General features: G+C 37.9%; 3 protein-coding genes across 4 annotated transcripts in view; all 3 read right to left on the bottom strand.

The window, feature by feature from the left end:
- The window catches only part of LOC107586021 (talin-2-like), a 3,712-nt gene extending 3,492 nt beyond the window's left edge, over positions 1-220 (bottom strand). Inside the window, exon 1 of the mRNA XM_016273234.1 lies at positions 158-220. Within this exon, the coding sequence (XP_016128720.1) occupies positions 158-220 (63 nt within the window). The remainder of the gene's footprint in view (positions 1-157) is intronic.
- Positions 1-19,606, bottom strand: part of LOC107585970 (talin-2-like) — a 24,635-nt gene extending 5,029 nt beyond the window's left edge. The window contains exons 1-40 of one of the 2 annotated variants that reach the window (XM_016273171.1): positions 19,488-19,606; positions 18,761-18,927; positions 18,041-18,169; positions 17,814-17,927; positions 17,610-17,723; positions 17,368-17,502; positions 16,908-17,036; positions 16,672-16,774; positions 16,214-16,374; positions 15,389-15,436; positions 14,972-15,091; positions 14,554-14,751; positions 14,332-14,471; positions 14,151-14,244; positions 13,963-14,052; positions 13,249-13,371; positions 12,987-13,130; positions 12,708-12,869; positions 12,456-12,596; positions 12,192-12,373; positions 11,924-12,056; positions 11,188-11,289; positions 10,920-11,090; positions 10,688-10,834; positions 10,447-10,548; positions 10,211-10,330; positions 9,979-10,125; positions 9,687-9,856; positions 7,175-7,358; positions 6,927-7,052; positions 5,911-6,027; positions 5,609-5,794; positions 5,393-5,500; positions 5,178-5,283; positions 4,176-4,300; positions 2,330-2,455; positions 2,125-2,187; positions 1,855-2,037; positions 1,569-1,694; positions 15-563 (exon numbers count right to left, since the gene is read on the bottom strand). In XM_016273171.1, coding sequence (XP_016128657.1) covers positions 435-563; positions 1,569-1,694; positions 1,855-2,037; positions 2,125-2,187; positions 2,330-2,455; positions 4,176-4,300; positions 5,178-5,283; positions 5,393-5,500; positions 5,609-5,794; positions 5,911-6,027; positions 6,927-7,052; positions 7,175-7,358; positions 9,687-9,856; positions 9,979-10,125; positions 10,211-10,330; positions 10,447-10,548; positions 10,688-10,834; positions 10,920-11,090; positions 11,188-11,289; positions 11,924-12,056; positions 12,192-12,373; positions 12,456-12,596; positions 12,708-12,869; positions 12,987-13,130; positions 13,249-13,371; positions 13,963-14,052; positions 14,151-14,244; positions 14,332-14,471; positions 14,554-14,751; positions 14,972-15,091; positions 15,389-15,436; positions 16,214-16,374; positions 16,672-16,774; positions 16,908-17,036; positions 17,368-17,502; positions 17,610-17,723; positions 17,814-17,927; positions 18,041-18,169; positions 18,761-18,927; positions 19,488-19,530 — 5,208 coding nt within the window. In that variant the 5' untranslated portion in view covers positions 19,531-19,606 and the 3' untranslated portion in view covers positions 15-434. Of the gene's footprint in view, positions 1-14; positions 564-1,568; positions 1,695-1,854; positions 2,038-2,124; positions 2,188-2,329; positions 2,456-4,175; positions 4,301-5,177; positions 5,284-5,392; positions 5,501-5,608; positions 5,795-5,910; positions 6,028-6,926; positions 7,053-7,174; positions 7,359-8,231; positions 8,402-8,523; positions 8,671-9,686; positions 9,857-9,978; positions 10,126-10,210; positions 10,331-10,446; positions 10,549-10,687; positions 10,835-10,919; positions 11,091-11,187; positions 11,290-11,923; positions 12,057-12,191; positions 12,374-12,455; positions 12,597-12,707; positions 12,870-12,986; positions 13,131-13,248; positions 13,372-13,962; positions 14,053-14,150; positions 14,245-14,331; positions 14,472-14,553; positions 14,752-14,971; positions 15,092-15,388; positions 15,598-15,895; positions 15,999-16,131; positions 16,190-16,213; positions 16,375-16,671; positions 16,775-16,907; positions 17,037-17,367; positions 17,503-17,609; positions 17,724-17,813; positions 17,928-18,040; positions 18,170-18,760; positions 18,928-19,487 lie in introns of those variants that run through there. The other variant, XM_016273172.1, reaches the window with a different exon arrangement.
- The window catches only part of LOC107586020 (talin-2-like), a 42,493-nt gene continuing 37,098 nt past the window's right edge, over positions 19,590-24,984 (bottom strand). The window contains exons 5-15 of the mRNA XM_016273233.1: positions 24,818-24,947; positions 23,378-23,520; positions 22,864-22,991; positions 22,550-22,613; positions 22,300-22,404; positions 21,071-21,226; positions 20,840-20,941; positions 20,557-20,633; positions 20,059-20,239; positions 19,738-19,851; positions 19,590-19,676 (exon numbers count right to left, since the gene is read on the bottom strand). Of these exons, the coding sequence (XP_016128719.1) occupies positions 19,590-19,676; positions 19,738-19,851; positions 20,059-20,239; positions 20,557-20,633; positions 20,840-20,941; positions 21,071-21,226; positions 22,300-22,404; positions 22,550-22,613; positions 22,864-22,991; positions 23,378-23,520; positions 24,818-24,947 (1,287 nt within the window). The remainder of the gene's footprint in view (positions 19,677-19,737; positions 19,852-20,058; positions 20,240-20,556; positions 20,634-20,839; positions 20,942-21,070; positions 21,227-22,299; positions 22,405-22,549; positions 22,614-22,863; positions 22,992-23,377; positions 23,521-24,817; positions 24,948-24,984) is intronic.

Here is a 24,984-nt window from a genome sequence, read left to right as displayed (position 1 = left end):
ATTAAAGTCTGCACCTTGTTTGAAACCCTAAAAACGCTTTGTTTTAATAACTGAGATCGAACAGAGTTCATTTATTTCTTCCTCAATACAGTCTCAATCGTGTAAATCTGGCTGTTCTGAGCACACAGTTATGTGCTTCCAAAATCTTCATGCACACATTCACAAGTTCAGATTCATGCCAGAAATTCAAAGCTTCTTCATGAGGGTGTGGAGGAGGCATGAACACATTCACGGTTAAAGAGACAAGACGGTCGCTGTTTGAAATGTTCAAGAGTTTAAATATTTAAAAACTCACAATCCAGTCAACTGAATCAATAACCCTTCATCAGTTCAGTATTTGTCGTATGGACTGCACTATAGAGAAATTCATCTGTGTCCTGAAGGCAAAAATCAAACGGTGGATAATTTGATCAAAGGGAAGCCAGCATTTCTGTTTAGTCCTCATCCTCTCGGAGTTCACTTGGCAGGAACTTGTACTGCTGTTGTCTGATCTGTGCCAGCTTCTTACGGGCCTCTTCCAGTTCCCTCTCCTTCCTCAACATCTCCTCCTGAGCAGCAATAATCTGGGCCAAACAGACAAAGCACAACACAAAAAAATATGAACTGAATAAAGCCAATATGGGAGAGTATAACCTTAAAATACAAAATGTTATTATAATTATTAGTCCCAGTCAAAACAATAATAATTAATTAATAAAAAAATGTATGGGCAGTCAGAAAGATCAAATTATGAATATGCATTCAAAATATAGTTTTTATTATTTGATTATTATTATTTTTGTTATATAGCACACATTTTGTTGTCTACATAAATTAAATTACATTTATTTATTATCCATCTATCTATTGATCTGTTGATAATGATAATAATAAGAAACAATAATATAAAAAAATAATAAGTATTATTATTGCTATTATTATTATTATTATATCATATAAGCAGCAATAAAAATGACCTGAAGATGCATTTTAGACTTATTCTGAGTATTTTTGTATTACACTGCATATTTACGCAGAGTTCATTGTCTATATAAATGTGTCATAAGTAGCAAGGGTATATTTGTAGCAATAGCTAAAAATACATTGTTATGGGTCAAAATTATCTATTTTTCTTTTAGGATATTAAGTTCCATGAAGATATTTAGTAAATTTCCTACCGTAAATACATTAAAATAAATTTTTGATTAGTAATATGCATAGCTAAGAAATTAATTTGGACAGCTTTAAAAGCAATTTTATCATTATTTGGATTTTTTTGCACCCTCAGATTCCAGATTTTCAAATAGTTGTATCTTGAACAAATAGTGTCCTATCATAACAAACCAGACATCAATGGAAAGCTTATTTATTCAGCTTTGATCAGATCATATATAAATCTCAATATCGAAAAATTGACTGGTTTTGTGGTCCAGGGTCACAAATATATTTATTACTATTAACAACAACAACAAAAAAATAAAATAATTATTTAAATAATAATATTATTTTAATAACCAATACAATTATTTATTATTATTAACTAATTATTATTGAATTAACCATAGACAGAATTCAGCCTGTAATCTTACCTGAGCAATTCCTCCAACAAACCTGGTCTTGACCACCACATTATGATTGTCTGCCTTGTTGAAAGCAGCTTTCTGGGCCGCTCGAACCAGACTGTCAGAGGCGCGTTTCACAGCATTGCCTGCAGCCTGCAGATAACACATAAGAAGTTCAAGAAATGTGCCTATGAAATTCATGTTCAATGAAGGCAGTAATGTAAGCCTAGGTTTATATGTGAACATGTACAGTGCAGTTACCATTTAAAATATCAGAATGGATTTAGTATTTTCTTTATGTAACCGTATATACCTGTAGCCTCCTCATAGCCTCTGAATCCTGCTCAGCTTTAACCTTGCACGCCACCAGCAGCTGTGCAGTGGAAGCAGCCACTTGTTTGGCAGAAGAGATGAGCTTTTCTTCACTGGCATGACCTTGGACCGATGCATTCGCTGCCTCACAGAGGTTACTGGTGGCTGCAGCAACCATGCGTGCCTGTAACGGCATGAAGAAACAGAGAAGTCATAAAGGAATATAGCATGATGGCATTTTATCTGCACTTTTGAATCCTTAAGGACTTACAGCAGATATTAGCCCTTGGGACCACTGTCCATCATCCAAAGCATTAGCAGGGATGGCTCCCACCTTCAGAAAAAAAAAGAAATGGCTGTTATTATTCTATAAAAACTGAGTAAAAGGAAAAACTAAGAAAAAACGGTTGCTATAAATAATAATTTTACGGACTGATTAATAAACATTTATTGCGGCTCATGATATGTCTTCTTACCTTGCCCTGGGCTACGAGTTCTCTCTGAGCTGCTGAAGCTGATTTTACAAGAGCGCTGGTGGCTGCAGCGATAGATTTGGCTGCCTCAAGTATCTGCTCTTCAAAGTCTAAATTCTCATCAGCTTGCTGCAAACAAAAATAAAAACATCATGAAAAATGCAGTTGTAACATCTTGAGGAGTTAATAAGAAATTGGCTCAATGTGTTAGACTGTATATAGCTGTGGTTAAAAAAAAGGGTAAAATACAAAACAACTGGAGAATTATGGAATTTTTTTTATCAAGAACTGATGGCAGCAGTTTTGTATTCAGTAAATTTGTTACTATTGTATTGTCACTGTATGTGTTTGTCTTATACAGCAAAAAGTTCAGCTCATATGTCTCAGTTTTACAGTTCTTTTTGAGATGCTTAGTGCAATCTTTGGGCCTCTACTACACACTACACCTAATCATAGCTTTGTTTAATTATTATGTTTTATTGGCCAAGTATGCATACACACAAGGAATTTATCGTGGCATTTGGAATTCCTTCATACTATAAACACATGCAAACATTTACATGTAAAGATGGTTTCCCTACGGTGGTTCAGGCTGTAGGATTGCCAAATGACTAAAGAAACGTTATCAGCACGATGGTATAAAACTGTACATTTCTAGTCTATTACCACCCACTGCCACTTATACCAACGACGGAAATAAGCACAATTAGAATAGCTAAATATGTGGGAGAGCGTTGCTATTGAGTGACTATTGTATTGCAACAGGTAGCACTTTAATATTTACCTTGAATCAAGACTAGTTAGCACATAATTAATAATAATAATGATAATAATAATTAATTGAAATGGTTTAATAATAATATTTTGTTATGGTTACACTTGAATTGGTTACAAAATAGATGAAGGATGGTAAAGCATAGTTAATTGTACTCAACATGTAAAATATTACCTGAGAGAAAGAGATAGAGAGAGGAAGAAAAAGAGGGAGAGAGGGCAGAGACCCAAGAAGAGCTCCAACAAAGAAAAGAGGCAGCAAAGAAAAGAGACAGAGCAACAGTTACAGTCCTCTTTTATCCCTTCCTTGACCATGTGACTAAAAACCAAATGTGAGACATTCAAGCTGACCAATCAGCAGATTACAACTTCACCCACTGGGCAAAAGGTGTGACAATTAGCAGACCCCCGATGTATACACATCTTGGCCTACAGGCCTTGATACTATCAGCACCTCTGTGCCTTCAGGAATGCCAAATGGCCCTTTTGTTACTGAAGATAGGTTTGGGACAGGAAAGCAGAAGTCTTTGATAAATTTTGACCTTACATACATGTTTTATATTGATTATAAATTACAAATGCACATTATATATATCATAATATATAATATTAATAAACATTAATACACTACTGGTAACATTTTATAATGTTTTTTTTAATGTTTTTGAAAGTGCTCACTAAGGCTGCATTTACAAGATCAAAAAAGACCGTAAAAACAGACATAATGTGAACTGTTTTCTATTGAGTTCCATTACATTTAAATGAAAATGAAAATCTAAATAAATTCTTAATGAATTCTGAAGGTTCAAGTGACATTCAAGTAATGGCTGCTGAAAATTCAGCTTATCCAACACTGGAATAAATTGTATATATTAAAATGCAGCTTTGGTGAGCATAAGAGACTTTTTTCAAAAACATTAATTTTATTATTTATTATTATTAGTAATTATTCTAAACCTTTGACCACTAGCGTATATATACACATAATTGCAAATATTACAGAGCACTGCACAGTGCCCTTACAATCCATTAATTTAGTGTAGTCTTTAAAGAGTGTATTAAGCATGTACACTACCTTTGGTTTGGCTCTTGGTTTGAGCTGCTCAAGTTTCTTGGCTGCTGCTTCGATTGAGGCCGCAGCTCCCAATAACTCAGTTTCGGCGATCACAGTAGGATCCTCAGGGTCGACCCACTCAGTGCCTAAACACACAATACACACACTTAACTAATGTTTGGCAAGGCCTGGAATCAATACAGGGAGGCATGCTGCAATAACTGAATGTGTGTCAGGTGAATAAAAAATGTATGGTGTTTTTTAAAACAAAGCAAGCCAGAGAGTAATTAATTTAGTCACAGTGCTGAACACAAATGAAATACCACAAAACAAATGAACAAGACACAAATGTGGTTAAATAAGGAAATGTTCTAAATGAAAGATGGAATTATTTTGTACTGGCACTTACGGTACCAAAGACTATAGAATACCCAAGACGTGTCACTCATATAGTTTTGAATGGGGAAAAATGCAACACTCAATATGGCCGCTCTATCGAACGAAGCCCCGCCTTCTCAGCAAGAGAGCCAATCGCTAATCGGTAAAGTCAGCACGTCACTGCAGCTGCCGTAAGAAGTCCCGGTTGCTATAGAAACAGTCAACGCTCTGAGACCTGCGCCTAGGACTGCGCATGCGCACTGGCTGATCTAGCCTGAAAAATAAGCTTTTTTAACACTAACTGAGCAAAATAAACAACATTTATGATACAGTTGTTTGTTAGATTTCATTGGTGATTTCAAATATGAAATTTAATCGTAAGCTTGGCGAACAGTTTTGGAGAATTTGATGTTTCCCCATTCAAAGAGATAGGAGCTGCACTTGCATGCCCGAGAGGCATTTCAAAGATGGCCGCCAAGTGACATGACTTGCCTTAACTTGGGACTTGGTACTCACCCTCATCTTAAGCGAGACAGGAAAAATAGGAAACTTTACTCAGCACAGTAAGTCCAAAGTATCCCCAAAGTACACAGAGTGAATATGTTTGTGTCTTAATGAAGGTGTGTGTTATAATATAGCTCTTACCTTTCATTGCCTCCGCTGTTTGAATCAGTTCAGTGACGGCTGCAGCAACCTTTTTAGAAAACATTGCCAATTTCTGTTTCTGGTCACCTGTTGGCTTTTGTAAGACCTGAAATAAATAAAAGCCATAAACATTTCTGGTTAAGACCAATCCTGAACAAAAGCACAATCAAAGCACCATGCAGATTCATTGTGTGTGTAAATGACTGTGTTTGTACCTGTAGGACATGTTCTAGGAGCTCTATATATCCATTGGTACATTCAGTGCCATATAACAGAGCTCTGCTTCTGACCTCTTCACTCACTTCCTCATGATACGCCGCTTGCTGAGGGGCAGATATTAGAGTCCGTTATGTGCACCAAAAACACATTTGATAATCCAGCGATGATGAAGCATAGAGGGACACAGGCAGAAAACAAGTATATGCACACACCTTGCATGTGGTCAGCATATCGGCTATGACCTTGCGGCTGAGGTTTGCTGTGGAGATTACATCTTCCTGTCTGGCAGAATTTCCTGCTGCAACAGCTTTGGCGGTTGCTGTGGTGATGCCCTTCGTCATGCGAATGAACTCTTCGGGAGTGGTCAATTTCTCAGGGGCTTCTTTAGACTGAAACACCTGATGACGACACAATTGTTCATTTAAATGTTCAAATTAAGGTCAGTTTAAAGAATTGATGATTAACATGATAAAAAATGATGCGCTTACACTCTTTTCTTGCTTTTTCAACTTACTGTGAGTTCCTGTTTGATGCACTCGATAGTGGCTTCCAGAGCTCTGGTTCCTCTTGAAGCCTCATCCTCCACTGCCTTCACCGTTTTCAGTAAGGATGTTACATTAGTTACCATAACCTGAACACACAGACGTAAGGCATACATTTACATTTCACATCTGACAATACCACTCCCAGTGTCATCATTAGTTGAACTTTTACAGAAGAACATTTGATGGCAAAGTTCACTATTGCAAACACGTCTGCCTTTGGAAACCAGCAATTTATAGACAACAACTTATTTTCTCCTATCTTCTCAATTTATAAAGACATATATTATTTTCACTGACTGAAATAAAAATTTAATGAAATTATTAAATGAAAAACTCAATGAAAATTAGAAATGTTTTCTTGGCAACTTAATTATTAAAACTACAACTGAAAAAAATTTGTATATATGCACCAGTAACCTCTCTCGCTCTAGATATTTATATAAACAAAATGACTAACTTAAACTACAATTAAAATGAAAACTGCAAATATAAAAATAAAAGCCAAAACAGCACATAAACAATACTAAAATAACTCTGATCTAAGGTCAATCTGGTAAAACCACCATTTTTTTTAATACTAAAAATGAATGAATCCAAACTCATGCAGAACTATACCATTAATAGAGCATGTAGTTCATTTTATCGCACAATATTTGGGACTAAGTGTGCAATGGGAATGAAAGAAGCTGATGGAGAAGAAAACATTCATTTTCTTATTAATAATTAATCTGATTAATGGCACACACTGGAATGAGCTTCTCACCAGAACACTTTTACTCATATCTGAGTTAGGAGACATTTCCATCCGTGCAGCCAGATTTCTGAAGGACAACTGGGAGATTACAGTTTCAGAGACAAATTTATAACAGCTAATTGTCTAGATGGAGTGTTTCTTACCAAGTTCTGTGCTCTTGAGTTATGAGAGAAAATGTGGAAAAGGGAGAATAATATTTATGTTATGCAGAAGTGTTTTTGACAGTCGTACCTTGGCCGCACTCTTGAGCTGGAACATGGAGGGGTCATCTGCAGCTTTTCCTGCTGCACACTTGGTGGCACTAATGAGCTCAGCTAAAGCTTTAGCAACATCCTTCACTGCGTTGATCAGCACCACCTATGAGGAGATGAATGACAACAACACATGTGCATTCCAGAGAGATGACCTCTGAGCAGCTGCTGGTAAATCCCTGTGTTTGACTTCTCATCTGTCCTCATCACTTTCTCCATGGCTCTCACCTGTGTTTCTGGGTCATCCGGGCCTATGCTGGCTGCTCCCAATTTCACCACATCTGTAAGTTGTGTGATAGTCTTGGCAGAAGACTGGGCGGCCTGGGCCAGCTTCTCTTGACTTGATGCTGCACCTGAAACAAGGTTCTTAGTGTCCTCCACCAGTGCTTTGGCTGTCTTCAGAATATTCTCCCTAAAAACATTTAAAGTCAGTTGTAGCATTCTGGGGTCATATTTTTTAACTGTTAAATTGTATATTTGACAGCTTTCTCTGGTAATCTCCTGTGCTGTTCCATGTTTCTAGTAACACTCCCTGGTCTCTTTTTTTGATCTCAAATGACACAACAAATTAAGTATACAAATAAATTTAATAAACCACTTCTCACTATTAACTACTAGTTAGCATGCCTATTATTAATATATTGGCTGTTTATTAGTACTTATAAAAGCACATATTCTGCATGACCTTATTCTACATCCCTAATCCTACCCAATACCTAAACATAACAACAACCTTATTAACTATTGATAAGCAGCAAATTAGGAGTTTGAGGCAAAAGTCATAGTTGATGGAATTGAAAGAATTTGATGAATTGAGAGAATTGGATCTTAAAATAAAGCGTGACCATAATTTTACCATAGTCATTTTTTAAAATTTGAATTACTCCATAAAAGTTCCCCTTTTTTACATTTAAATCCCTGTCCCTGAAGAACTCTCGGGACATCCCTGTTAGACACCTTGTTATAACTGCAAAAATAAACTCCTTCAGGATAACACAAGACTACCCTGTTGGCTTTATTTTGCAATGACTGATAACGATGCACCAAGATTTCAGCCACCTAAAAATTTCAGATGAATAAAGAAGGAAATTCTAAAATGGGGAAAAATAATAATAATAATAATAAAACAAAATAAAATAAAATAAATAAAAAACTCAAAATTCAGATTCTTTTTTTGGCCCAATGTATCCCAATGTTTGATTTTCGCCAATCATTTTTATTTCAGGGCTTCACCATTGACTGCAAACTGTAAACTGACTACATATGTACTGTAACCTCACTGTACCTGTGATCAGCGAAGGAGTCTGAATCGTTCTCAGCATTGAGTGTGCCAGCAGAAGCAAACATGATGGTGGTGTCCAGGTCAGCGATGATGCCTGATACAGCACTGGCAGCAGTGATACAGGCTTGAGTGCCCTTATTACCAGCTTGCAATGCCGAAAGCACCATAGACACCTACAGAAAACAAAATCACTGCTACTATATGCAGATATTGACAATTCAACAGGAAACTCAATGAACTCTTGGAAGCTGTGCGAAAAGCATATAATTTGGTTTTGTGTTCTGCGTTTTAATACCTTCTCTGTGACAGCACGTGCGCACTCAATAAGTTCTCTCTTTGTGAACGAGTCAGATGGACAGATCTGCAGCGCTCCAGCCTTCTGAACAAGCACAATACAGCCGTGCCCCAGTTCCTGCACTCGTGTCTTTATCTGGAAGCCGATCTACGATTACCAACAAACACAAGGGTCAGCATGCGTGTGTGTGAAAGAGAAATACAGAGTGACCATGCATGTGTATGTTGGTCACCTCCTCTGGTTCAGCAGTAGCAGCAGCCAGACGTCCCTGAACTACAAGCTGACTGTAGTCTGCAGTGACATGAGAGGCCAAACTGCCCAGATCCTCTGGAGCACTCACTGATTTAGTGATCTGAGGGTGAGAACGAAGGGATACAGTGATATTAGACACCAAAGTCCATGTATAAATCTTTATGATATAAAGAAATATATGAAACATGTTAAGTGTAGAAAATTCTGATTGCTTACCATCTCCTGTGCACTGACAGCAATAGCTTTGGAGTATCTCACCATTGTGGTCTGATATTCTACAAATGAACCTTCTGGTTCTGGTGAGGTACCTTCACCTAACTACAGAATGACAAGACCATTAAAATGTGTTACATGGCTGTTTATCATTTAAAACACTTACAGCAAATTAGGAGTTTGAGGCAAAAGTCATAGTTGATGGAATTGAAAGAATTTGATGAATTGAGAGAATTGGATCTTAAAATAAAGCGTGACCATAATTTTACCATAGTCATTTTTTAAAATTTGAATTACTCCATAAAAGTTCCCCTTTTTTACATTTAAATCCCTGTCCCTGAAGAACTCTCGGGACATCCCTGTTAGACACCTTGTTATAACTGCAAAAATAAACTCCTTCAGGATAACACAAGACTACCCTGTTGGCTTTATTTTGCAATGACTGATAACGATGCACCAAGATTTCAGCCACCTAAAAATTTCAGATGAATAAAGAAGGAAATTCTAAAATGGGGAAAAATAATAATAATAATAATAAAACAAAATAAAATAAAATAAATAAAAAACTCAAAATTCAGATTCTTTTTTTGGCCCAATGTATCCCAATGTTTGATTTTCGCCAATCATTTTTATTTCAGGGCTTCACCATTGACTGCAAACTGTAAACTGACTACATATGTACTGTAACCTCACTGTACCTGTGATCAGCGAAGGAGTCTGAATCGTTCTCAGCATTGAGTGTGCCAGCAGAAGCAAACATGATGGTGGTGTCCAGGTCAGCGATGATGCCTGATACAGCACTGGCAGCAGTGATACAGGCTTGAGTGCCCTTATTACCAGCTTGCAATGCCGAAAGCACCATAGACACCTACAGAAAACAAAATCACTGCTACTATATGCAGATATTGACAATTCAACAGGAAACTCAATGAACTCTTGGAAGCTGTGCGAAAAGCATATAATTTGGTTTTGTGTTCTGCGTTTTAATACCTTCTCTGTGACAGCACGTGCGCACTCAATAAGTTCTCTCTTTGTGAACGAGTCAGATGGACAGATCTGCAGCGCTCCAGCCTTCTGAACAAGCACAATACAGCCGTGCCCCAGTTCCTGCACTCTGCACTTTATCTGGAAGCCGATCTACAATTACCAACAAACACAAGGGTCAGCATGCGTGTGTGTGAAAGAGAAATACAGAGTGACCATGCATGTGTATGTTGGTCACCTCCTCTGGTTCAGCAGTAGCAGCAGCCAGACGTCCCTGAACTGCAAGCTGACTGTAGTCTGCAGTGACATGAGAGGCCAAACTGCCCAGATCCTCTGGAGCACTCACTGATTTAGTGATCTGAGGGTGAGAATGAAGGGATACAGTGATATTAGACACCAAAGTCCATGTATAAATCTTTATGATATAAAGAAATATATGAAACATGTTAAGTGTAGAAAATTCTGATTGCTTACCATCTCCTGTGCACTGACAGCAATAGCTTTGGAGTATCTCACCATTGTGGTCTGATATTCTACAAATGAACCTTCTGGTTCTGGTGAGGTACCTTCACCTAACTACAGAATGACAAGACCATTAAAATGTGTTACATGGCTGTTTATCATTTAAAACACTTAAAATGTAAATTATTTTCAATTGAATGGAATTCCAATGTGTATTAAGGCAGTATTAATGCAAAAGTATGTGGGTTATTACCTTGCCCATGGCATCAGCAATCAAATCCACCATGCCACCGACCATGCCAACCTCACTAGCAGCTTCATTCAGGGTCAGCAAGAGGTCATCGACAGCTTCCCTCATCAACTGTGCAGCTTCTGCTATGGCATCATGGGTATGAGCCACCTGAAGACAAATGAGTTAATGAATTTGCTAAGAGATTGACATTTTCTAGGAAGAAAAACTATTTGAATGAATGAATGGGAAGTACCTTTGGGTTTCCACCACCTTCTTTGGCAGCGTACAGCATTTGTAGAGCAGACTCAGCGAGAGTCTTGGTCTGATCCAGAAGGTTCATCTGCTGCTGATGATCCAAGATTTTGGAAGCCATGCCCATAGAGGCAGAGACCAGAGGAGTGAAGTAACTGACCAACTGAGAGACCTGAGGGACAGACATAGGTATGAGCTAAATATGCCATGCATTAGGGTTGAAAACTATATGACAATTAATTTTAGACTGTAAAGGCAATTTTAGTCACCTTATGACCCAGCTGGGCTGCTTCTCCTTTTGCTGCTGTGGAAATTGGCTCAATCAGGTGACCCACCTCCTGAACAGATGAAGTTAACTGCTCTTGCAAAGCCTGAAATGTACAATAATGGTTAAGGACTCCTGGTTAGAAAACCCACTGTAATTTCCTGATCCTCACATAAAAATATTGTTACAGAAGATTTAACTCATATGTTTCTTATTTATTGTGAAAATAAATGCACAAAACAACGTGTGAGGAAAAATGAACCAACAGTTCTTTCAAACAGAGAGAGCTGACATCGACGGAGACAGAAATATCACTATATTACTATAGAATTACTAAACACACACCATATTAAATTCATAGATAAATGTGACATTTATTATAATGGACATATATAGAGATCAATTTAATAACACTTAAAATTAAAAGTTACGTTTTTTTATGTTCTGCCAATTAAGTGTTATAAATGATGGCTTTCAATGTTACTGTAATGTTATGGCTATAATTACTCATTTTATTATCAGAAATAGGAAAAGATCCAAGCAATAGAGGCATCAGTATCAGCGATACTTGCCTTCATTCATAGTACTTAGTAAAAAGATGCCACTAAAAGAAAACATAATTTAAAAATGTACCATCTCTACGTAGTTTCTACATTAATTTGTCGATTTTCCAGAAAAACATTAAAGAAAATAAAGAGGGGAAAAAAGCCCCAGTAGCTGCAGTATAAACACACATTTACCTCAGATGAAACTTCGTCTCTGCGAGAAAGATTTTGGCTGACAGCGGCAAGAGAGGCCTGCTCAATATCTCGAATGCATTTATTGATATTATCAATGGCTGAGTCACATTCCTTCTGGCCAGGGGCTTTATCCCTGTAATATCAATCACATGAACTTAAGTTATTGTAAAGTAAAAAAAAATAAAAAAAATAAAACACATTCATAGTAGCTAATTTCTATTCTGTGGGTCTCATACAAACTACAAAGCTGTGAGTATATGTGTGTTACCTGATAGCAGTAATGAGGCTCTTGATGGAGTCTGACACGGTGCGTGAATGGCTCGCCAGTAATGACCATGTGGGTGGATCTTTAGGGTTTATAACCAATGACCTAGCGGTCTTCAAAAGGTGGGTGGAGCTATCAAGCATTGCGCGAGCCGACTGGATGATTGGTTCCTGTGCAACAGAACCCTAAATTGTGAGTAGAAAAACATAAATATGAACAACAAGGAGGACATAATCATAAATAGCAATCCAAAGAAGAACTTCGTACCTCTCTACTTATCTGCGCAGGAACACTAGCAAACTCTGGATTGGAAGCAAACGTGGTCAGATTGTCAACAGCTTCAGTGAGCGGCGCTGTGGCAACATGACATTTCTCACGGTTTTCCTCAGAGAAATCTCCATCCAAAGCCTATGGTGGGAGAGAAGAGGTAAATGTTAGAAAATGATGTTAGAGAACAATCATTTGATGTCACTGGAGTGGATAAAAGTTGGATTAATGTATAAAGACGAGTGGTTTAACCTTGATTGTTTTGACCAGGTTGGCTGTGCTGTTGGCCACTTCTTTGGCTGACTGCACGAAGTGTCTTTTAGCCACAGGGTTTGCAGTCTTAGACGAGGCCAATCGGCAAGCATTACACAGTGCTGAGGTGTGCTTAGCAACAATGGTGGCAGCTGAGAGCACCTGTAATATGCATACTGTATATTAATATTTTGGCCTTAAAAGTGCAGATGAAGATGTTGTAGAAAGACAAGTTTTGGGCTTACGCCCAAACACTACATGCCTAAAGTCTGACGTTACCTGGGAAGGACTACTGTCTGGGTCAACAAGATTTTGGCAAGCCATCTGGATTGCCTGATTAGCACGAGTGAACTGGATAGGATCCACTAAGCCTGGATGTCCAGCTTGGCTGTTGGGGTCAGACACACCCACTAGGTAAGCAGCCTAGAGACACATAAAAAGTATGATTGATACATACATAAGATAAAGTGTTCAGAGGTAAAAATGTATAATTGTTGTGAACAAATGATGACATTAAAGGGTAGAGTGGGTAGCGTCTTACCTGTCCAGCTGCTTCGGTCAGACCACACAGAGCTTTAGAGGCTCCACCCACACAGTCTCCAAATGCTGGAACATCTCCTGTCTTGCAGTTATGAAAGATCCCAGCCATAGACTCACCGAGAATCTATATATCAGAAAGAGGTGGATAACAGATCGGTTATCATCTAATGATATGCATCAACATTTAACTGTATCAACAGGCTAAATGAATATTGCAGTTCAGCATCATAACAGCAGTTTTGCCCATTTAGTATGCGAGATAAATACTTGAAATGCTTATACTAAAATCTGCATTATTAACTTTTGTAATAATATACACTACCATTCAAAAGTGTGGTGTGTGTAAGACATTTTAATGTTTTTTTGGGGGGGGAAGTCTCTTACGCTCACCAAGGCTGCATTTATTTTATCAAAATAAATAGAGTAAAACAGTAATATTGTAAAACATTTTTGCAATTTAAAACAACCATTTTCTATTTTATTATAGTTTGAAATGTAATTTATTCCTGTGATGGCATTGGCAAAGCTGAATTTTCACCAGCCATTACTCCAGACTTCAGTGTCACATGATCCTTCAGAAATCATACTAATGGACTGACTTGTAATAACATGTAAAATATTTCTTTGCTTGTAACAAGTACTGAATAAACATTTGCAATAAAAATCCTGATAGTATTCCAAGTAAAACCTCCAAGAATAGTTATGTTTCTGTTACCTTAGAGTTCTCCATGACTTTTTCAATGCAGTCAAAGTAGGAGAGATCATTGACTGGCTCATTTGGGTTATCTAGAAGTCCCCTAACAGCCTGTAACCCACAAAAAGAGACAATATACCATTTCTTTTTCAAATATTAAAACAAATTACTTAATAGTGTGCACTATATGCATTGTTTGTATATAATACCTTAAGCTCTCTTAGAGCATTGTCACATTCCCTCTGTCCTGGGGCATTCTGGGTACACAGTGTAATCAGCTGATTGATGCTGTCAGTCACCGTTCTGAATAAACACACAGGAGAGAGAAGGTAAAAATACAGAAACAACAGCATATATAAAACATGCATAAATAAACATGGAGTGAAGTACCTGGCAGCAGCAGCGAGAAGGTTCTTTGCATTGCCTGCTGCAGGGTCCACAGATAAAGACTTGGCAGCCAACAGCAGCTTACTGGAGGCCATTGAGATGTTCTTCAAATTCCCAATCACTTGCATTTGATCATCCCTTCTCTTAAACAACCAAATATGACTTATTATTTCAAGAAAAGGAAGACTTATCCACATTCACAAGTTCATGCTCCACATATCATACCTGGGTGTGGCCTGCCATCTCAATGCCAGCATCCAGAAACTCATCAAAGTCCTCACTGAACTTTCCAGAAGCATCTGCAAGCTGGCTAGTGGTCCCTCTAGAGGCATGGACCACATCACCTGCAGACTGGTTCAGATCGGCTGCAGTCTGGTTCAGGTCACTCTGAGCCTCCTGGAAGGTCTTACTGCAGGGAGGGAGCTGCCAAACAAATAAATAAAGTAACAAAACAGTCAGCTACCAAACACACATTAGGACATTTAATAATTGCATGCACTATACTGAGGACAGTGAGAGTACATTAAGGGATAGAACACATTTTCAAGTTATAATATTTGTGGAGCATTTTCATTAATTAGCATTAGCATTAAGCACATTGGGTGATGACAAAAGAAAAAAAATGTCCTTGTTTGTAGCTCACCGTCTCTACAAGCAGTTTTTTGCTGGCTTCTCCGATGCTTTTCAGAGCCATATCAACATCCTTTTGTCCAGGTAGACAGTTCACACATGCATTCAGTGAGTGGGACACAGCCTTTGCAACCTAACACACAAAACAGAGACACACACATATATACAAATATATTTAGAAATATTTATATGTACTTTTTAAGAAAATGAATACTTCTTTCAGTAAATGATCAAAAGTAGTTTATTTTTGAAATTCAGTATTGTGGTACTGCTAATATTGCTGGCTCCTCAATGATAAATTGTGTGTGCACTTCCTCATTTCTAAGTTAATATCGTGAATAATAACATCTGTTAAATAATTTAATTTAATGTAAAAAAAACTAAAACAAATAAGGCATCTTCACCCCCCCAACCCCCCCCCTCCCCTCACCTGAGCTAGCCTCTGTTGTATCTCTGCATCACCAGGAGCAACCAACGCCTCCTTGGCTTCAGAAATTAATTTAGCTGATCCTTCCATAACCTCGCGAGCAGAATCCAACATGGCTGCAGCTCCAGCAGGGTCTGATGAGGTGGCAGCAACACCCCTCGCAGCTTGCGCTAACGTCTTAAGAGCCTGGGCAGTTTCACTAGCAACTACACCTGCAAACACATACAATTCATGGGAGTGTGTGTGAACTAGAATGTATGTATGTTTGTTTGTTTAGCTATATTGTAGGTAACAAAACAGTCCCTGGAGGTTAACTTAATTTGACAAAACCTCTAGAAACATCCTCAAATATAAATAAAATGAATAATTTTTTTTTTTTTATTCCAAAAAATCTTAACATTTAGGGCTAGGGTTATTAATTATAATTAGCTTTACATGAAAGAACAGAGCTGCAAGATATGTCCCCATTTAGCCAAATAAATGTGTTGCATATAAGAATGGGTGTATTACCTGTGTAATGCTCATTTCCCTGTGCTGCACAGGTAAGCAATTGGGCCATAGAGGAACCAACAGCCTTAGATGTGCCACCCAGATCCTGAGTGCATTTTTCCAACTAAACCACAAAAAATTCATGACATCAAATGAATGCATAATTCACAATATCAGTATGTCTATGTTTAAAGTATATATTTTTTCAATTATAAAATAATCATAGTATCATTGATATTAAATGGGTCTCAACTCACTGATTCCCCAGGTAAAGGTTTCAGCTGTCCCTCGGAAGCTGCCATTTTTGCATCGTGGAGTTCAACCAGGAGCAACCAACGCCTCCTTGGCTTCAGAAATTAATTTAGCTGATCCTTCCATAACCTCGCGAGCAGAATCCAACATGGCTGCAGCTCCAGCAGGGTCTGATGAGGTGGCAGCAACACCCCTCGCAGCTTGCGCTAACGTCTTAAGAGCCTGGGCAGTTTCACTAGCAACTACACCTGCAAACACATACAATTCATGGGAGTGTGTGTGAACTAGAATGTATGTATGTTTGTTTGTTTAGCTATATTGTAGGTAACAAAACAGTCCCTGGAGGTTAACTTAATTTGACAAAACCTCTAGAAACATCCTCAAATATAAATAAAATGAATAATTTTTTTTTTTAATTCCAAAAAATCTTAACATTTAGGGCTAGGGTTATTAATTATAATTAGCTTTACATGAAAGACCAGAGCTGCAAGATATGTCCCCATTTAGCCAAATAAATGTGTTGCATATAAGAATGGGTGTATTACCTGTGTAATGCTCATTTCCCTGTGCTGCACAGGTAAGCAATTGGGCCATAGAGGAACCAACAGCCTTAGATGTGCCACCCAGATCCTGAGTGCATTTTTCCAACTAAACCACAAAAAATTCATGACATCAAATGAATGCATAATTCACAATATCAGTATGTCTATGTTTAAAGTATATATTTTTTCAATTATAAAATAATCATAGTATCATTGATATTAAATGGGTCTCAACTCACTGATTCCCCAGGTAAAGGTTTCAGCTGTCCCTCGGAAGCTGCCATTTTTGCATCGTGGAGTTCATTCTTAAGCGTCTGCACAGCAATAACGGCAGAGTCGATCTCCATGGGGCCGCATGCCTCATGAGCCTACATATCACATGACAGGGATATTTTGTCATTTACTCACCCTCATGTCAATCCAAACCCTGTATGACTTTTTTCTGCTGACTAACAGAAAATAAGACATTTTGAAGAAATGTTTCGGTTCACATTGACTTCAATTGTATTTTTGTCCATACAGTGAAAGTCCATGGGAACTGAAACTGCCTGTTTACCAACATTCCTCAAAATATCCTCTTTTTGTTCCACAAAAGAAAGTCATCAAGGTTTGGAATGCCACTAGGGTGAGTAAATGACAATCTTCAATTTTGGATCTTCTACTCATTAAATACATGTGTGGAGAAGACAGAATCAGTACCATCTGTGCAGCAGTGCGGAGTTCAGCCAGGCAGGTGGCCAGGTTTTTTGCACACTGCCCAAGCTGCATGGCTGCCGCCTGATCCGTCACAGTCGGCACAGACGACTTCGCTGAAGACACCATCTTACTTCCAGGCTGGAAAACAAACATGGAATTAGACATTTTAGCAATCAAACAGCACTTTTAACGAAGAGTGATGTTATCAGATGAGTGACATGTGGTTAGCATCAGTGAAAGGTTACCTGAAGGAAGTTCTGACTGGCAATGATGAGGGCAAGTTGGGCACTACCATCCTCTGGCTGCCCCTGACTGCCCCTCACTCCCTGCACCAGCTGAGGAATATGATCAGCTACAGCCTAACGCACATGAACAGAGAATATAAACACACAGGAGGACTATCATTACTACCACTTGTTTAGAAATTCAAAAAATATTCTTATACAAACCCTGCAGCTTTGAACAAGTTGTTGGTGGGCAACAGTGTTCTTGTTGGAGGCTGCTGCATTCTGGGATGCCGCAATGGTTTGAGTTGCAGCGGCAGCAGCTTGTTTAGCAGCGTTCTGGAAAATCAAAGCAGACACTGAATGCAGTGTTTTCCTTGCATAGACTTCATGCGGTCCTGCCTAAATTCTATTATTTTTCTCATAATCAAAATCATAAGCAATTCACTGACCTCCAGTCTTGTTATGAGTTTCTTCTTAATGGCGTTTTGTGCAGCTGCGTTTGTGGCCACACGCAGCCCCTCTGCAGCCTCCCGGAGCTTCTGCTGCTGGTCTTCATTTTCAGGGTATGCAGCAGCTCCCTAAATACACACACACACACACACACACACACACACAGACATGTAACAAGTCTACTGTTCGTCTATTAGATCCCAGATTATTAAACAGAGAGATGCTCAAAATAACTTGTGGGAAATGCTTCATTAGAGCAAAAATGTCTCAATCTTACAAAATACTCCAGCATTTGTAAGAGCTATGTTTAATATATTTTTGTCCTCCTGGTATAGGACAGTGGTTCTCAACTGGGGCCTGGGGTCGGGCCCACAAGGGGGCCCCCGCAAACTTCCTAGGGGGTTTTGAAACAACAGCAAGCATAAGAATGCTTTGATTAAAAGAAAGTTGAAAAGAACAGCATTTATTTGAACTAAGTTTTTACACTTTAGATTAGGGAATACTATTCACTATTAACTAGTTACTTATTAGCATGCATATTACTAGCATACTGGCTGTTTATTAGTACGTAACAGTACTTTAAGTAAAAAAGTTTTTGCTAATAAAAAAAAGTTAGAAAACAAGCAGTTTTCACATAATTACAGCAGAATTGCAGAAAAAAAACTGATATCTACTGCTACAGAACATTGGATATTTAACGAATAGGTTTGCTAACCCACCTTTGCAGCCTCAACCATTCGAGCAGTGGCATCTGCAAGCAGTTTAGCAGCTGCAAGAAGCTTCTTGGAGTTGTTCACATCCACCTCCACCTCAGCATCTGATCTCATGGCATTCACCAGGTCAGAGGTCGCCTGGGCAAGAACCCGTGCCTGTCGTACCATCTCACCTATGGAGAAGAATAGTAAATCTCTACTATTACACAGCACAGAGGAGCTAGGCAAAGAAAACAAGTTTGGTCTGACAATGGAGTCAGTAGGTTTTTTTCTACATTTACTCTGCAAGGACGCATTAATTTTTTTAAAAGTGACAGTAAAGACATTTATAATGATACAAAAGACGTATTTCAAATAAATATTCAAAATATCACAGTTTCAGTTTAACATTTACAATAAGAAATGTTTCCTGAACACCAGATCAGCATATTAGAATCATTTCTGAAGGATCATGTGACACTGAAGACTGGAGTAATGGCTGCTGAAAATTCATTTTAAAAATTCATTCTGAAAATTCTATGCCATCAAATGAATGAATTACATTTTGAAATAAATTAAAACAGAAAACAGTTATTTTAATTTATAATAATATTTTGCAATAGTACTGTTTTTACTGTATTTTAATCAAATAAATGTCTTGATGAGCATAGGATACTTCTTTACAAATCATTAAAAAAAAACCTTATCAACTCCAAACTGTTGAATGGTAGTGTATATGATGCACTCATCTTACCAGCATCACCCATGCTGCTGAAAATACTCTCTGTAACGGTCATGATGGTGTCCGTGGCCTCGTTGTAGCGTCCAATGGTTTCCCCGCGTGTGGCGTAGTTCCTCACGTGTGTGAGTAGGTCACTGAGAGCCTGTGTGGCGATACCAGCTGCTGCACTGATGGCCTTGAGAAGCTCTCCATCACTGGTAGCTGACAGACAGGCCTTCACACAACCTTCCACTGAACGGTCCATTTTTACTAGTTTTCTCACCATATCATCTCCAAGTGGTGGCAGCTCTTCCACCTCCTCTAGGTCAGACTGTGCCTGCTGCACTGCTTGCATACTGGTGTTAATGGTTCCCACGAGAGCCTGTTGGGCTGCACTCTGATCAAGGAGGGCAAAAATTACACATTAATCCACCAACAGATCTAAACTGTGACAGCTGCTGATCTACCTCTATGCGTTATGTAGGGGCTGATGTTGATATGCTGCAAGACAGCAAGGTGCAATATGAGGTCAAATACTGGACAAATTAGGAACTTTGCTGATTAATTGGTCCATGAACATGAGCATTCGTATATGCAGACTCACCAGTGGTGGCATATGTCCAAGATGCATCTGTCCAGTGGTGATCTGTTGTTGTGGAGAGGGCATGGTGCCCATGTTCAGTGTTTCTGGGCCGACAGAACCTGACCTCAAAATCCCAGGAAGTGCCACAGAGCCATGCTCTGCCCGTCCGACACGGTTAAACTGCTGCTGCAATATAGTAGATCTGTGAAAGACAGAGAGGAAATGACATATAAAGATAGAGGGAATGACACAGAAAGGCACAAGTAAAGAGGTTTTTGTGTTCGTACTACAACACTCAGGGGTTATTCAAGAAGAGAAGACGCAGTCTGTGGAACAGGTAACCTCAGCTCAATCTAGATAAAGTCTGAGATAAGGTTGCTTTTCCAGCATGAGTTTCCTGTAATGCTGTACTGGTCTGATTACAAAAGTATTTCCAAAGACAACTGGCAAGAAATGACAAAACCTTGAAAGGAAATATGGTTCTTATCACTGCCGACTCAAAATTTCTGCATGTCTTACTTTTTCGGAGAAACGGATTCCTCTAACATGGTGGCCTCCTCATCTCCCTCTAAACCAAAGTGGTCTTTGCTTTGTTTCTGTAGGGCCAAACAGAAGTGAATAAACACTTAATACAACCTTTCGCATACGGTTTAATCTGGTAACACTGTGCATACTGTTATCTGAACACGTGTAATATGAAAATCATTCATAAGCCTGGAGGATCTCATTCAGGAAAGCACATGAAACAACAAAATGTTGAATATTTCATGAGGGAAAAACAGTTAAAGGAGTTAAGACTGACCTTCTTGAGAATGATATCGATGTAACCAGCTATAAGCTGAGATATCTGCTCCCCCTCGGTGGTCTGAACTGAGTAGTAGCTCTCCTGATACTCCCCAAAATCCTGTATATGGGCACAGAGTTGTATACAAATACATACATTTACATACATACACAGGAGGTGTACCTGAGCTATTTGAGCCATCTGAAAGTCAAATGCAAGTCTGTAAGAATATGTGTGTTATGCAAGTACCAGTGTAAAGCTCTTAGGTGAGGCGGCCCATCTTTTCACTGTAGTAAGTGGCCACTCCTGAACCACATCTTTGGTTTTCTCATCCACTCGCATCACTGATTCTTTGGTTATACCCAAAAGCCTTAGGACCAGCTTGTTTTTACTTTTCATTTTTTCCTGAGAAACAAAATCAGCAACACTTTACTTAAACCCCTTATATATATCACATTATAAATGTAGTTTTAATGCATTGATTATGACTTGTAATGCACCTTATAATGCATACTGTAATACATTATATAATACTTACCTATTCATTGTTATAGTTTTAGTAAGTATAATGAATTTTTAAAAAAACTTCACACATAATGCATTTCAACTTACAATTATTTATGAAAAATTATAATGCATTACAACATACATTATGAATACATTTACAATATATTATACATAAAGGCTTTAAGTAGCGTAACCACAAAAACAAACACAGCAAGAAAGACAAAAAGAGAATTCAATTCATCATCTTCAGAACAATAAAACGGTCTACCAATTTTTTTTCACATCTATTCCACATAACATTCTTCCTGTATCCTCTCAGATTCTCTTAAGCTTATCACCCCTTCTTGTTTCCACATTTTTCTCTCAGAGCTGTCAGCAGGTGGATAAAATGAGCTTTGCTGTCCTGTCTGAGTTTAGAGTTGTACAGTCAATCTTTGCCAATTTTTCTCATTTTAGCTTTTTGCACAAATGTATTTACCACTAATTCCCAGAAAAAAAAAAACAACAACCTGGAATATTATGAATACAGAAAATAATTATATATTGGTCAGTTGGGGGTGCATTGAATAGATGGAATAATTCTGGAGGTGGAATTCCTCTCGGATGATGAAGGCTCTCATGAGAACATTGATTGGCAGCATGTACACCGAAGAAAACTTCTGTACTTGGGTATGAGAAATATATTCAGAAATATGACTTTAAGGCAAACACATAAAAAAACTGAGAGTCCATATGGGTATCCCTAGTCAAGAAATCTGAATGGCCACCTCAGGTTTTTTGATTGTAACAAAACAAAAACAAAAACAAAGTGAAGTGAAGTGAATAGACTGCACAGACATGTAGCATTTTTTATAAACAAAGTTTAGGCTAATATTTTTATTCAACCTATTCTAGTGCGTCTGGAATCTCCACTGCAAAAAACATAGATTACATATCCAAGTAAAACACACACAAACACACATACGCTTTACCTTCACCAAGAAGAAAGACACTCCATATGTTCTGAGGGATCTTGCAAGCTTCACATACTTCACTTTGGCTTCAATCTCTGTCATTTCACCACAAGCATTATGTTCCTGTAAAATTCATAAAGCGTTTACTCATCTAACCAATTAATTTATCTCATACATCTTTGCTTACAAATAGAGAAGTTTAAGAAACAGACAACCGTGTATAAAATTATATCCATTTATGAACAAAGTGCAGGATAACCTGACCCACCTGAAAGATCTTCTTCTCTGCACCTCTCTGTTTTATGTATTCCTTAGGCAGAAATTCCTTCAAGCTGAACGACATGAAATTCACAAAGTGTGCAAATTAGCGACAATACACTGAAATGCAAACAGGCATATGATACACATAAAATATTTAAATGCATCTAATCTCTTTTCATTTGAGTATATTAAGCTCATTAACTAAATGGAGCATATGGTCATTACAACATCTAGATTTTACATATCATTTCTCATCAGTATGAAGCAGAGGGGCCGTAAACACTGTGTACTATAACTGAAAGTATTAGTTCGTGGTCTTACTCCAGAAATCCAGATTTGTGTTTATGTTCTATATGAGGCCCAAACTGGATCTGCGATTGAATTCCACCAAATTCGCAAGCCTTGTCAAATGACACAGGATGAGAACCATTCAGAATGTCGTCACGCGCCTGTGCAGGTAGACACATTTGTTATCAAAGCCTTTGGAAATCACACAACAGAAATGATACAGATCAGCAAACGAGCCCCCGACAGGAGGAGAACTTACAAAAAGGTAACAGGGACTACACTACTTTGTGGATCAATACGATGTGTATAACAGCATGCAGTGCATCACTCAAAGAGGCTTTTAGGGCCATATGTCAATAAGAGATTTACAGCATTTTAATCTATAAACATTATATTGAACTGGCAAGTAAAGAACCATGGAAACACATTATTTAGGGCAACATCACTGCGGGAGGGATGTTAAGCCAAACCGGGGTGTTGGGTGCTCATCATGGCTTTCACCTCACATCATTGTAAACTATAATAAGTGACAAGAGGTGAGCCGAACCTGTACGTAGAGCAGATTGAGCTGAACAGGATCTCGCGAGTCCACATTTTGATCAGAGTAGAAAAACTTTCGTCTCAACAGTAGAGTTTCGCTCTCCTCGACTCCCTGTTCTCTAAATGTACGTCCATGATCCAACCAATTTACTGTGAGAAAAACAAACTATTTATATAGTAAAACAGTTCACAAACTTCTTTACAAAAGATATACAACCCTTGAAATGTTTGGGGTCAGTTAGATGGTCTTAGTGATTTTGAAAGAAGACTTATGCTCACCAAGGCTACATTTATTTGATCAAACATACAGCAAAACAATTGAAGTTTAAATGTAAATGTGTATTTTAAAATGTGATTTATTCCTGTTATGATAAAGCTGAATTTTTCATCAGCCATTACTCATCATCAGTGTCACATGATACTTCAGAAATCATTCTAATGCTGATTTAGTGCTCAAATAACATTTATTATTATTTTGTTGAAACCAGGATACTTTTTTCTTCTCCAGGATTCTAAAGAATAGAAAGTTCAAAAGATCAGCATTTTTGAAATAGAAATCTTTTTTAACATTATAAATGTCTTTACTGTGACTCCTTGCTGAATAAAAGTTCATCTCTATCCCAAAAAAATTACATTTTGCTGACACCAAACATTCAGAACAGAGAAAGAGATACAACAAAATAAACCTACACAAAATCACTAACATGTCATTAACGAAGATTAATAAATGCTGTAGATATATTGTTAGTTCAGTTTAACTAATGTAGTTACCAATGTTAACACGTGAAAACCTTTTTGTGATTAATGTTACCAATTATCTCTTAATTGCCATTGTTCCAGTCTTCAGTGTCGCATGATCCTTCAGAAATCCTTTTAATATGCTGATTTTGTGCTTAAGATACATTTACTATTATTATGAATGCTGAAAAGAGTGTTGCTTGTTTTTGGTGAAAACTGATACATTTTTGCTTTTCTGATACTTTGATGAATAGAAAGCTCAAAAGAACAGCATTTATTTGAAAAATACATATTTTGTATCATTATAAATGTATTTAAAGATCAGTTTAATTCATCCTTGCTAAGCTAAAACTAATTATTCTTTTTCTTTTAAAGAAATGCCCTCAAACATTTGAACAGTAGTGTATATGGGAAAAATTGATGTCTTAAAAGCTATGGCAGAAACATTGTCTATATTTGGTCAGTCCAATTAAACTGCATCTACAGGTATGCGCAAACCATTGGGATTTGAATCCAGGTCACCTTGCACTTTAAATAAAAACTATACCACAAGACTAGCAAGACTAACAGTTTACAGTTTTTTCCCCCCTATGATCGTGTCTATGGCAACCAAGTGAGTCAGGACTGCCACAGATGCCCTCTCCAAAGAATCTGAGAAAGTAACGGTGTATGATATAGTTCTATCAGATAGTATAAGAGCATCACTGACCTATTCTACTGCAGATGGTGACCAGCAGCTCTCCCACAGTTTTGGAATCATCCACCATGATGGTCTTTACTGCTCCATCCAGCATTTTTATCTTCTGAGGTCTCTGTTTTTTCTTATACTCCAGTATGTCCTAAGAGACAGAGAGAGAGAGAGAGAGAGAGAGAGAG

The sequence above is a fragment of the Sinocyclocheilus grahami genome, unplaced genomic scaffold (genome assembly GCF_001515645.1).
Source record: "Sinocyclocheilus grahami isolate Dianchi unplaced genomic scaffold, SAMN03320097.WGS_v1.1 scaffold76.1, whole genome shotgun sequence".
Classification (NCBI taxonomy): Eukaryota; Metazoa; Chordata; class Actinopteri; order Cypriniformes; family Cyprinidae; genus Sinocyclocheilus; species Sinocyclocheilus grahami.
Note: the sequence above shows the minus strand (reverse complement) of the source record. Positions and strands in the feature narration are given on the sequence as shown.